At 38.3% G+C, this 12,399-nt stretch overlaps 1 protein-coding gene across 4 annotated transcripts in view; it reads right to left on the reverse strand.

Annotated features, from left to right (window-relative positions):
• The window catches only part of FRMPD4 (FERM and PDZ domain containing 4), a 407,308-nt gene that overhangs the window by 121,051 nt on the left and 273,858 nt on the right, over positions 1–12,399 (reverse strand). For all 4 annotated transcript variants that reach the window (XM_021410557.1, XM_021410555.1, XM_021410562.1 and 1 more), the window contains exon 2: positions 2,087–2,203. In XM_021410557.1, coding sequence (XP_021266232.1) covers positions 2,087–2,203 — 117 coding nt within the window. The remainder of the gene's footprint in view (positions 1–2,086; positions 2,204–12,399) is intronic.

Below are 12,399 nucleotides of genomic sequence, written 5' to 3' on the forward strand. Positions count from 1 at the left end.
AATGTCATTTTGCTAAATGCATGTTTTTTTATTAAATTCTTTTTGAAAACCAAGGCTAAGATCCTGTCAGTTTAGTTCTATGAGTCGTACCTGCAATTCACATCCAGAGATAAACGGGAACCTAGGGCCTCAAACAGAATTGTGAGCAAGTACCTTGCAACAACACAGAAATACAGAAACAAAATGAAAACAAAACCAAAGTAACACCAACAAAAACAAACCTGACACTGCTTTTGGCATAATTTGGCACTGCCTGTTATGGAATCTTGTTCCTAGACTCATTTTTCCTGCATTTAAGAGAGGGTTATGGCACATCAAGGTGCTAAAAGGCAATCCAAAAACCCAAACAAAATGATCATTATCAACTGCAAGTTAGAAAATGCTCACAAATTACAAAATTAATGATAATTAACATTTTGCATTCTGAAAGCCACAGCTGTTTATAGTTAGCCTAGTACAGCATCCTATTATGTGACAAGTGAGAAAAGAGGAATCCAATGTGGCGCCTGTCCTCATAAGCTGGATATTATTGTTCAGACGATTCTCAGTCAGGCAAAGGAGAACACACTGAAATTCTGCAGAAAAAAAAATCTAAGCCGCTGAAGAGTAGTTTCCAATATTGAGAAAGACCTACTGCACTCCAGGCAGTTCTTAGTTACTCACATCTACATCTGCAATTTTTAGTGGTGCAGGTTCCCTCAGTAATTAGAGTAACAGAAGCAGCACAGTCCCATCAGCACAGTGCTTTTGAGGCTCACCTATACTTCTTGACAAGCCTAATTAGTTCAGGCAGAAAATCTATGCTAATATAGCTGTATTGTGCCTGGCATTCAGCACCACATTGCCCAGCACTGCATCCTGTGTCTCACAACAAGCAGAGCAAAACACTTCTAACAGGAGGAATGCGGCATTTCAAAGTCAGCTTTGAGCCCTCATTAACACGGACAACTTGCTTCAATTTGGACATGTCTGAAATTTCTCTAAACCCTGAAAGCCTTACTCTGGTTGCCTTCAGGTTACCGCACAGCTACAAGTATTGCTTTGGCTTCAATAGTAATTGCCTCCTGGGAAGCTGAGGCATACACTGGGCAAATGGGGGAGGAATGCAAAAGAAAGGAAAGGGGATCTTTCCCTGAAGAATTATTTTTGATTAAAGATCTTTAGAAAATTTAGGACTTTTTAATGGTGAATTTTAAGCAAGTCTGAGCCTTTTACTAAGTTAAAAGAAAGAGCTGTAATTCTCAAGTAGGAAATTCTTAAGCATCTGCAACTTTCTAATCAGAGTGATAAAAATGAAATAATAATTGGGGGAAAAAAAACAACAACAAACATGCCTTCACACGAGCAGAATCTATACACTGGCCTTAAAATGATACGTAAGCGAAAGTAACTAGCACTGCAGCGCCAAGCAGTCATTCTGCTAACTTACTGCCTCTTGTTCTTAGCAAAGGATTTCCAAAGCCACATAAAAGTACTTGAAGAGCAAACTGTATTTTATCCAAGCCATTTAAGTAATTTTAAAGAATAATTCTGTACAGTTTTTACTGGGAAAAGGAAATCCCATTTTGTTTATGATGAAATCACATCAACATTTATTTTGTAAACCTTTAAATCCAGAGTTAAAGGACCATGGATAACGTAAGAATTAGAATACTAACTATATAGGATCAAAATAAGCACTTTCTTATTACTAGTATAATGAGTATATTAGACAAGCTATGAGAGCTCACATGGAGGAGAGTAGTTAATCCTAGTCAAAACTGACCTTTTTTTCTCACTCTTTAAACATGGCATTTTTATTTCTATTTTTTGTTAATGACATTTGTTGCAATTTGTTGCAAAGTGAATTACAGGTCCTTATATCAGTGTTTGCTTGGGTAAATTGAATAACCAAGTACCAAAACATTGCTTAATAAAAGACAAGGCTCAGTGAAATACAGTCAAGGCTATCAGTGTGCAATAAAACAAACCAGTGAAACAAGAACCGTGTAAGGCTGACATTGGAATTAGGATCCCAAGGAAGTACTGTCAGGAGTAGTGCTGCAGCACCATGCTGTGGTGTGCACAGCTCCCACTACCAACTTACTTGATGAAGTAGTCCCTTCCATCTCTGTTTGCCGTCATCTCCCATCCATAAGGTGTCCCCTGGTTCAAGCTCCAGGTCCCTGACGGATGAGGCCAGCCTGAAGACTTGTTCCTGTGGCTGCAATTGGAGGGAGGAAAGAAAAGAACGTGTGACTTGCCTGTTCTATTTATCCTTTACATTTATATCACATCATTCACTTGACATCTGAATACTTTCGAAGTTGTGAAATATACAGTCAGAATTCAGGCAAGCAAAAACAGGTTAGCAGGCCTACTCATATTTGTAATATTCTCTGAGGAAGTGGAAAGAGACCCTGTCATTTCCAATGGTCTTTGAACTGAAATGCTTAGCAGGTGAAAGCTATTACACCTTGTCAGTGCCACAACCACAATACTCATTTGTAATAGCTTCCAGCACAAACTGGATGAGGAGCATTTCCATTCATTGCCATCTTCTGTTCAAATGCCCAGCGACAGGCAAAAGAAGGAACACCAGCACCCGTTCTCTCTGCTAGCATTGCTGTTTCCTATGACAGAATGAAAGACCACCACACTTCTTTTTGTATATGGATACTAAACTGATTCAACGTGCAGATGTTGTTGCACTGATCATTATCCATTGATCCCTTCCTCTGGACAACATCTGAAAGGCTGCAGTATCTCTGAGCACACAGTCACATATCACTGCTCAAGCACTCTCTGCTAATATCCCACTATCAAGCATGGACCAAGTCAGACCATCTTAAATACAGTATCAGAGTTCACTTAACTCAGAGAAATTCAACAGCTCTCCCAAATGACAGCATTTCTCCACAGGTCTGATAAATTCTGTGGAGTGTGATCTACTCACTCCATACACAAAAAAAAGGTAGTTAGCAAGAATCCTCCATAGATTCCCACAGGAAATCCAAACATTCGTACTGGTATTTTGCCCCTCACTTGCAAGAGTTAAGCTAGATTTTACCACATATTCACACTTCTGCTGTGGGACTTATGGGAACAGAAGGCAACAAACAAGTCTGTTAGCAAAATTAATAAAAGTGATGGATAGCTGTTTATGATTCAAAAAAGGAAAGGAACTGGAAAATAAGGTAGAGTAACCAAAGATGCTAAAGACCAGCTGACAGCATGTCTTAGACAGCCAAGATGAATCAGCAAGGAACATTAAATACAACCTAAAATCTAGAAGTACAAAACAAAAGACACAAAACAAGATTATGTTTTGAAATAGCCATCTTCTCCCTCTCTAACTTTCATCTGCCCATGAAATATATTACTGCTTAGTTTTACTTACTATATTTATGTTAAATTCAAATACTAGCAATGAACGTATTATCTATTGTCTTAGATAGAGATGTAAGAATTTCATTCCTGTAGAGAAACAGAAGGTAATATAACCTGGTGAACACATTTCTGGAAGAACAGAATTGGTCTCTGTGGACAACTCAACAATTCATTGCAAATTGCTAAACTCAACAAAGTTGTACATAGTTAATCTTTCCCAAAGGAGGAATGCATCATTAAAAACAAACTAGCTACTTCCCCTCCCCCTTTATTTCAAGGATTAATCACTACTGAGAACAGATAGGGTGCTTCAAAACATAATTTACATGTAAAGTAGAGCATTACAATGAAGAGCTAGATATCATCTGATTTACCAATTACATTAAGTACTCTATCTTCTAGGAGTAGAAAAACATTTCTGTTAGCATATTCAAACACTGCTATTTGCCATAGGGCAGGGCCTAAGACTAATATTTGAACATGCGAGAAATCTTAATAAAATGACAGTTACTCATGGTAAACGAAACACATAAATGTCAAATATACTACATTACCTTGGATAAATGTAACTAAGCCATTCCTGATCAAAGGAATTAATTAAAAAACAGGCATCTATAGTAAGAAAACAAGGTTTGAAGATAAGTATTTTCAACAATTTCTCATAGAGATTTATGGAAAGTTGAGCTTCAGCATTCATGCTTCTCTTTAGATTTGACTGAGGGAGAAAACAAGCCATCCTACAATCTAAGAATGACAGCTTAACTATCTCTCTAGACTTCAAACTATACTTAAGATCATTTTGGATCTGAAATACTGCAGTTGGCTAAAAAAAAGTAGAAAGTAAGTTATTTTATCTGGATTATAAAGACATACCCACACATTTAGTACTTTTCAAATTAATTAAAATACATTTTACAACCCCTGTGTCAGTTACTCCATCTGAAAAAAGGGTACAGGGACATTTAAATTCCCATGTAAAGCACATCAAACTTCAATTTCAACAGATTGTGTAGGAGTCCACAACAGTAATGATGATCAATACTACTCCTTTCTGCATTCAAACTAAGGGCTCATCTTTGTATGAATTATAACTTCAGTGGATTTTAAACTATATTTAATTCCCTTGAAAACCTCCCTTGAGCCCTTGAATTGTTATTGATGACAGAAGCTTTCATATAATGATGGGTACTAACTGTCTTACTTATCTATAGATATGTCTATATCTGCTCTAGTTCTCCAGACTTTCTTATAATCAGTGGGAAAGAAATCAGCATTTGATTGTATTCACCTGCCCATCTACCTGTATACACCTAAGATGTGGTATTAGATGAGTGCAAACACTGAGGTGGCTCAAGGTAGGGGAAAAACAAATACCCACAGAATGCTTGCCATAGTTGTTTGTACGATTCAATAATCCACACTCACGCCACCTCAATAAAACAAGATTTTTTCTGTTCCAGCATACATGAAACTCAAAGGTGATTAGCACTGGTGATTCCCAGCATCTCAAACAGCACAGTTTCAAAAAATGAGACTACAAATCTCATTATTCAACACGCTTGTTGAATACTATTCTGTTTGTCTGCAAGGATTCTGTTCGATGGACGCTGCTAGGGGCAAAAGATGGCAAGAAAGAGATCAGCGCTACAAGGAATATCAAAGCCTCTTGCAGGAAACCATAAGAAGGCCAGACATTTCACTCAGGGGGAGCACAAAGACATTTTGGCAGGCTTTAAGTCAAGGGGGTGCCTCACTGATGGAAGACCATCAGCAGATTCCAGTACAAACCCTATCTCCCTGCACATGATCTTGGATAAATCCCTCAGCTATCTGATCACCATTTGCCATTCCCTCCCTCTCAGGTAGAGGAGGAGAACCACATTAAGATGGCCCAGGTCTCTGACAGATGTTTCCCAAAAGTGGAAAGATCAAGAAATACAACTTCTACTCCAGCAAGCCTCCCTTGGAGGAAGCCCTGGCACTGCTGTGTCACTACTTGTTGTCCATCACCATCCCCGCTCACTGCAATCACACCTGCTGCTGCAGCACATGCCACTGCACAGCTCCTAGGAAGAAAACTTTATTGAGATAGCCTAACCCAGTACCATGCCAGTAGAGCTCTGAAAGCAAGGCAGTGATAGCTATGACATCGCATCAGCCTTCTTTTGATATCTTGTGGTAAAAGTAAAAAAACAGATCACTTCAAACTGCTTCACACTGAACAATCAATTCATTAAATACTTCAAGTAGCACATAAGAAATCAATGTGCTGCGTGGAGGCAGTGTCATACTGGGAATATAATAGCTACACCACAGCAAAGGTCTTAAGGTCAGCCTATTTGCTACCCCATGCTTGAGGCACAGCTGAAAAATATGTTCATATGTCAAGTCTTCTGTACTTGACATCAGCAGTATGCAACTTACACAATATTCAGAACATACTCAGCACAAACCATGGTGCAAACAGGAAGTGACAGCCTGTAAACAGTACCCATCTCTTTTTAAAAATCAAAATTAGAACAGTTTCAATATCTAAAGTGTACTATTAGAGCCTAATGTCCATGGCATCGTAGATAGCCTTAAAAAGAAAGCAGAAAGCAATGTTATTTTTTTAAAGAATTAAAAAAAAATCAAATGTTTAAATTTTACAGAAAATTGAATAAATTTAATAATAATAATAAAAAAAAAAACGTAAACTCGTATCTACAGATTCAGACAATAACCATGCAATTTTGTCCAGAACTTATTTTTTAAACTAGAAACTGGAGATTCCTCTCAATAGGTCTTTGCTACAGAAATCTTGACAGACTATTTAATTACACCACTTTAGGGGCCCAAGCCTGTAAATTTTGTTACAAATCCAATGTTTCCCTGAACTAGTGGAAATGAAGCTCCCAGGCTGCAATTTTCAAACAACTTTAAGTGGCACTGACACAAAGCAGCATTCCCACCCTCCTGTAATCAGTCCTCCTTCGCATCACAATTGCTCCTAGCCAACGCAAGTAAACTAGATCACCTTAATGCTAGTGGCTAGTTTTTCATTTGGGTTCATCTCTGCCTCCTCCATGGGCTCATAGAAGGCTACATGGCAGCAAAAATGAAGCACAGGGCAAAACCTGCCTGATTTAGATATTCCTTGGGCAGGCAAGTCAGAGAGCACTTAACTAAAATGGAATGCCCCAACTACATTTAGTGTACATAGTGTCTAGTAAGGCATAACACTTGCTACAGAGGAATACAGTGCCTACCCATCCTAAAGACAGACACTAGGATTATGTTCATCCTTCTCTGCAGACATAGGATACAAAAATTCTTCTTTCCTTAGGAATGATGATGGACACAGAGTCAAGCCTGCTTAATCACTGGAGCAGTCTCCACTCCCTTGCCCAAGAACGCTTAATCTACTGACAGATTTTAAACCATGATTAAAAACAGTAGCGACCATGAAACTTTCCAATTTTTGTTCCTAATGATATGAAGAAGGCAGAAACCTGGACAGCCTTTGTCATAGTTGTCTCCAATTCTTGCTCTCCGCAACCTCAGGCAGCAGGTATCCTTGCAACATGATCTCTCTACATAGCTCTGGACTGATGAGTCCTGGTTGACCCCTTGGGACTGGAGTCCAAAGGAGCCAGATGGAGAAGCCATAATACAGAGTTTATAACTCTTCCTCACTTTCACAACCCATTCATCATCTTTTTCCCTTCCTGTTAGGAGAAGGGTGAAGAGTAGTGATAAACCCTCTGAGTTGATTCCACACACCCATTCCTCTTACCTAGGTCAGCCAAATCTGTTACTAGGCAGGAAGGGAAGGCATTTAATTAGTTTATTTTTAAGGCATGGTAGCTCTTGTTCCACTGTTTTCACTTTTACTGATTGATACTAGCATAACAAAGGTATCATGGACACCTGCCACTTTTTGTTTGATGCCCTCTCACTCTTGCAGTGATGGTTTCCATAGGCTTTGTCATTCTCATTGTCATCCTCTGAAATTCCTCCAGTCCCATGACTCTGTTGAGACACAAGTTTGGGCGTGCACTCAGGATATGGCGTATATGGACAGGCCCTGAAGAAACTCTGATGTAGGTGATTTCAGGAAGAAGCTGAAGAGCACATCTGGCATGCAGGCTCTCATTGAAGAGCTAGATTTAGTTCTATTCTAAAGTAGTCATGTGCATTTGCAGTCTTTCTACCCATTTTGATTAGGTCTCCACTGACTGTGATTTGGAACATGAACATGTCACTCCATGGGCATACCAAAATTTGAATTTCGAGCATATGAATCTGGAGATGAATTCTAAGTCACTCTCAAAAGAAGCCTTTACAATGAACACTGAGTTCCTGTCTTTAAATTCTCATGTAACATAACAAATTGGTGATTTTTATTACCTGATTATTTACTCTCCATTCTACAGCCCCTTCCAAAACACTGAAGTAAATCACAAAACCAAGCACAAACACCTTCCAAGCTCCTGGTATCACTGCAGTTTTAAGGGAGAAATTTTACACTACATTTATCAAATGAGCTTTTTTAACCTTAAGACCTTTAGAATGTGGGGATAACTATGATCTGTCAATTTGTTACCAATTGCTTTGGTGATCTGAGCTCTAATATCATTTATCAAATTGGGGCATATCTTCCAAAAATTTGCCAATCCAGAAGCTCCCACTGGAAGCTCCCTTTCAACACACAGCTTCAAAAGTATTCATCTTTCTCCCATGGCCCTATTTTCTCCAAGTGTTGCTTTGAGTTGATGAGCATTTGTGAGCTCACAGACTCCAGCAAAAGCTGAAGTCAGTCACAGAGTTTCTGATAGAAATCTTCATAACTGTAAGATGTCTGTACGTGTATCCATCTACAATCTCTCAAAAGCTAAATACTTTGAAGTATTAATATCCTGTGCATTTAATTAACTTTTTAAGCATTCACCTTGGATTTCTTCTGTTGGATCAGTATAGTAGAAGGATTGTACTTTAATTTTATTTTAAAACAATCCCTTGAACAACACAGCTGTAACAGCAATGCGTGACTAAAGTTACAGAACTTGTATTATGAAGATTCACAGTATAACACTATGCTTATCACTTGGATATTTAATGTGTTGGAATCATCTCATTTAAATTCTTGCTTCTTCTCATAGTCTGTACTTATTTACAGCATTACTTCATCCCTGATAATATATCTGCAGGAAGGTTAGTGACTTATTCATGACTGACCAACTAACATAAGTAACCCAGCATTCCTAATGAACTAATATTTTTGATACATTGGCTTCCTTTATGTTACTACACTGAGAAAAACTTCCAAATTTTGAGTTCTGGCATGTATCATGGCTTCACTTCAACTCTGCACTAACATAAAAACCAGTTCCTCTGCCACCCATGTACTTGTTCACAAGTCAGACCCTCACCAATCCAGTGTAAAAGGGAGACATCCTAAACAAAAGCCACACTGTACTTTCAAAAGTTGTTTGTGAGAGAAGTGGGGCTCCACAGCAGCCCCTGGTATGTAAGCCTAGCCTCAATCAACCCTAGGAGGTACCAAGAGGAACACTAGAGGCACGTCATTTTTGTGTTATTCTTTCTTAAAAGTAAGAACAAGTCGGCTTGCCACACAAACAGAGCTCAATAACGCTATCTCTGTGATATTTAATCTTCTGCTGCCTCAGGAATAGAAGCCAACTTTCACAATTCAGTTCTCACCCGCTCCTGTCCCAGAAGACTACAGCACTAAGCCCACTTTGAGCCTACCATGTTAATTTAAAAATAAAAAAATAAAAAAAGGAAGAAGCAGGGAAAAGTTTGAAAGATTTTGTAGCTACACTATCAAGAGCAGTCATCATATCCAGCTATCAAAACAATCCTGAGAGGCACTGTACAATAAGACATACATAATGAACTGTAATTTTCTGATCCAAGATCAAGAACATTGTAAAGGGTGATGTCTCTGCAGAAAGTCCTATAAACCCCTCATAGAAGTAGTTCTATCACAGAGCACAACAGAAAACAATGAGCTGCCCCAGATGCACTTCACTGTATTATAAAAATTCATACTGGGCCTCCTATGGCTAAATCATGTAAATACGGGGTGAAGCCCTAATGACCTAATGATTGTTTTTCTAATCTAACCATGAGAATGAAATACTAGAAAAATACATTTTTGCCATGTGACAACTGTCTGTCTCAATAATCCTACAAGACACATCCATGGTCTGGGCAAAGGTAGAATAATGTTACAATGTATTTCAGACTTACTCTGAATTTCTGCCCGGATCACACATAATCAAATACATGATAAATGCTATTCCTGGAAAACAAGCAAACAAACAAACAAACAGGAAAAAGACACCTCCTGCCTTCTTTGAGTATGGTCTTATGATCTTAACTAGTACCTTCTCTAATTATTTATTAGTTTGTTTATAATTATTACTCTATTTTTAATTTGTGTAGTAAAGACTATGATTAAGCCAGGTTCCATTCGACTGGATGTTCAGAAATTGCGTCCGACCCTAAGCGCTGCTTTCTTAGCATGAGGATCTAGGCAATAACTACTCCTGAAACTCCGGTCAGAGCAAATAGCTTCTGACTTTTTTTTTTTTTTTTTTTTTTTTTCCCCTCTTCTACCACAGATGCTTTCAATTATTCACAATTTCACAGAGTATCAGCCATTCTTTCTCTAAACCAATGCCAAGGGCTCCACTCAACCTTGAAATCCTTCAGCAGAACAGAATAAAAAACCACAAGTATGACTCAAAACTTCACAGTAGATTCCTCCCAGCCAGATAACAATCCAGTAGAGGAAACACCTTTGTAGAGAATCCTGTCAGCCTATTTTTTCTGCAGATCACCTGAGCTTCCAGTTCCACAGTGCCTAAAACTGAGACATCTAAATGACAGTCTATACCTGGGTGGAGGATAGGAGGCATTCACATTAATTCCTCCTCCACCTGCCACTGCTGCTGATCTAAAGCGGTGAGATAATGAGGGCTCAGGGCCATGCAATGGATCAGATCAGTAAGGGATCCCTTTTACCAGGGACCTCCTGGCTGACAGACAAGCAGGGAAACACAGCAGCTACCCATCACTTGATGGGGGAAAAAGGGGCAATTCCACATGACTGGAAAAAATTGCCTTCACCTCCTTCACTCCTCTACAGGAAGAGCCTGCACAGCTTTGTCCATTAAGAGCAAGGGGAAGTTTCTGCTGGTGCATATGCAGACATGTGCCAGGAGAACACAGGCCCAACAAGCACGTGTAAGAAACAGATGGAAACCTGAGGTGTTTGCTTGGGCATGTGAAGTTGATTATCGCTCTCATCATCAGGCTTGGGATTAGTCAGGACCAGACGGAACAAAAAAGAATATTCATCCTGACATAGCAGCTTTGCAAAATGCATCACTAATCCTAAAACTTGTAGACTTGTGGAGAGATTCTGGAGGATCAGGGGCATGTAGACAACGTCATGGTGAGGAAAAGGACTCCCTCACAGTCTTTATGTTTCACCATGTGTAATTTAAACTAAAAATCTACCTATACATAGTGTCCACAATGCTAGCTAAAAATAATTCACCTTTAGGGCTATTATGGTATTCATACTAGCCTCTTTATGAGCTCTCATCATTTCAGCAACAGACTCCTGTCTGTTTCCTTTTTAGAATCTTATATTGTAAAAGCCAGAAAGTATTCTAGGAAGCAAACTGTGATTTGTACTTGGATGCTTTTAAAAGGCTCTTTCACTTTCTGTACATCACTGAATGCTGATGTGCGTGAGATGGTTTTCCTATTTTAATGGGGATTTTGACTGTAGGCTTTCTTAGGTTCACTCAGTATTTCTGGAAGAAAAAAAAAAGGAACTGAAGCATATTTGGCTCTTTCACATTTAATGAATGATTTATTGCTATTTCTTTCTGGATTTTTCAGAAAATCTTTTTAAAATAGTTCTTTTTTTTCTCAGACCTGAACAGATTGGAAAACTTTACCAACTATATAATAATTACTATCTTTCTAAAACCTAATACCTGCAATAGAACTGTTATCTAGCTCACTGTTATCTAGCATTGTTACTAATACTGATAGCTTAATATAGTACAGAGTAGAACACTGGACATGCAATACTATAAAGCTTAATAATATTTTGTGAGAAAATAACTTTCTTACCACCGATTACATAGCTTCCCATTTTGTTTATTTCCTCAAGACACATTTGATGACCTTGAAATGAGACATAACCACTCAGCACTTGCTTAGTTATATTTCAAAAAAATCTTAAAATTATCATCTACAAAAATGATTTAATTTTTTTCACAAGTGAAAAATAAGGAATAAGCCAACAAATACAGAAATTAGTCTTTAACAAGTCCACTTATCAGAAATATCAAAACAAAAGCAGACAGATCCAATACTATATAGTATTTGAACATATTTCACATACTGTAAATAACCTCACAATTGTGTTTCAGTGTATGTTGTTGTTTTTCTAGATGAAAGAAATCTCAATCTTTGCTGTGGTTGTAAACCAAAATTCTCAGAACTGTGGATATGCAAGCAAATATTTATTTCCCTTTGTGAAAGACCAGTTCTTCCATGTACTTTTCTAGACTTCACTTGTGGAAAGGAAAACTTAGAAAAAACTTCTGAAAAGGAACTCATAAAACCTTTGCTGGGATATCTGTTTAAATTCTTAAATCATCTAGTCAGAAACCTGTATTTCTAAGGCTGCCATGTTAGAACGGTGGGGTTTGTTTGTTTCAGCAGTTGGAAAATGATTAAAAGTGGTCTGGTGAGCACTTCTGCCAGATTCTTCAGTACTGTTGGATGAATCCCATCCAGCCCTGCAGACTTATGAACGTTCACAGCAAGTCACCTGCAGTTTCCCATTGCATTATAGGTGCTTCATCCCATCGGTCTTCCTACTCATGGTGATGGATAACTTGAGAACAACTGGCCTAACTAATAAGGGCAAAAAACAGTAACAACCTTTTATCTTCACATTTCCCTTCACACCCAATGAAGATTTTTTTTTTCTAGTTC

This window comes from Numida meleagris, chromosome 1, assembly GCF_002078875.1.
Source record: "Numida meleagris isolate 19003 breed g44 Domestic line chromosome 1, NumMel1.0, whole genome shotgun sequence".
Classification (NCBI taxonomy): domain Eukaryota; kingdom Metazoa; phylum Chordata; class Aves; order Galliformes; family Numididae; genus Numida; species Numida meleagris.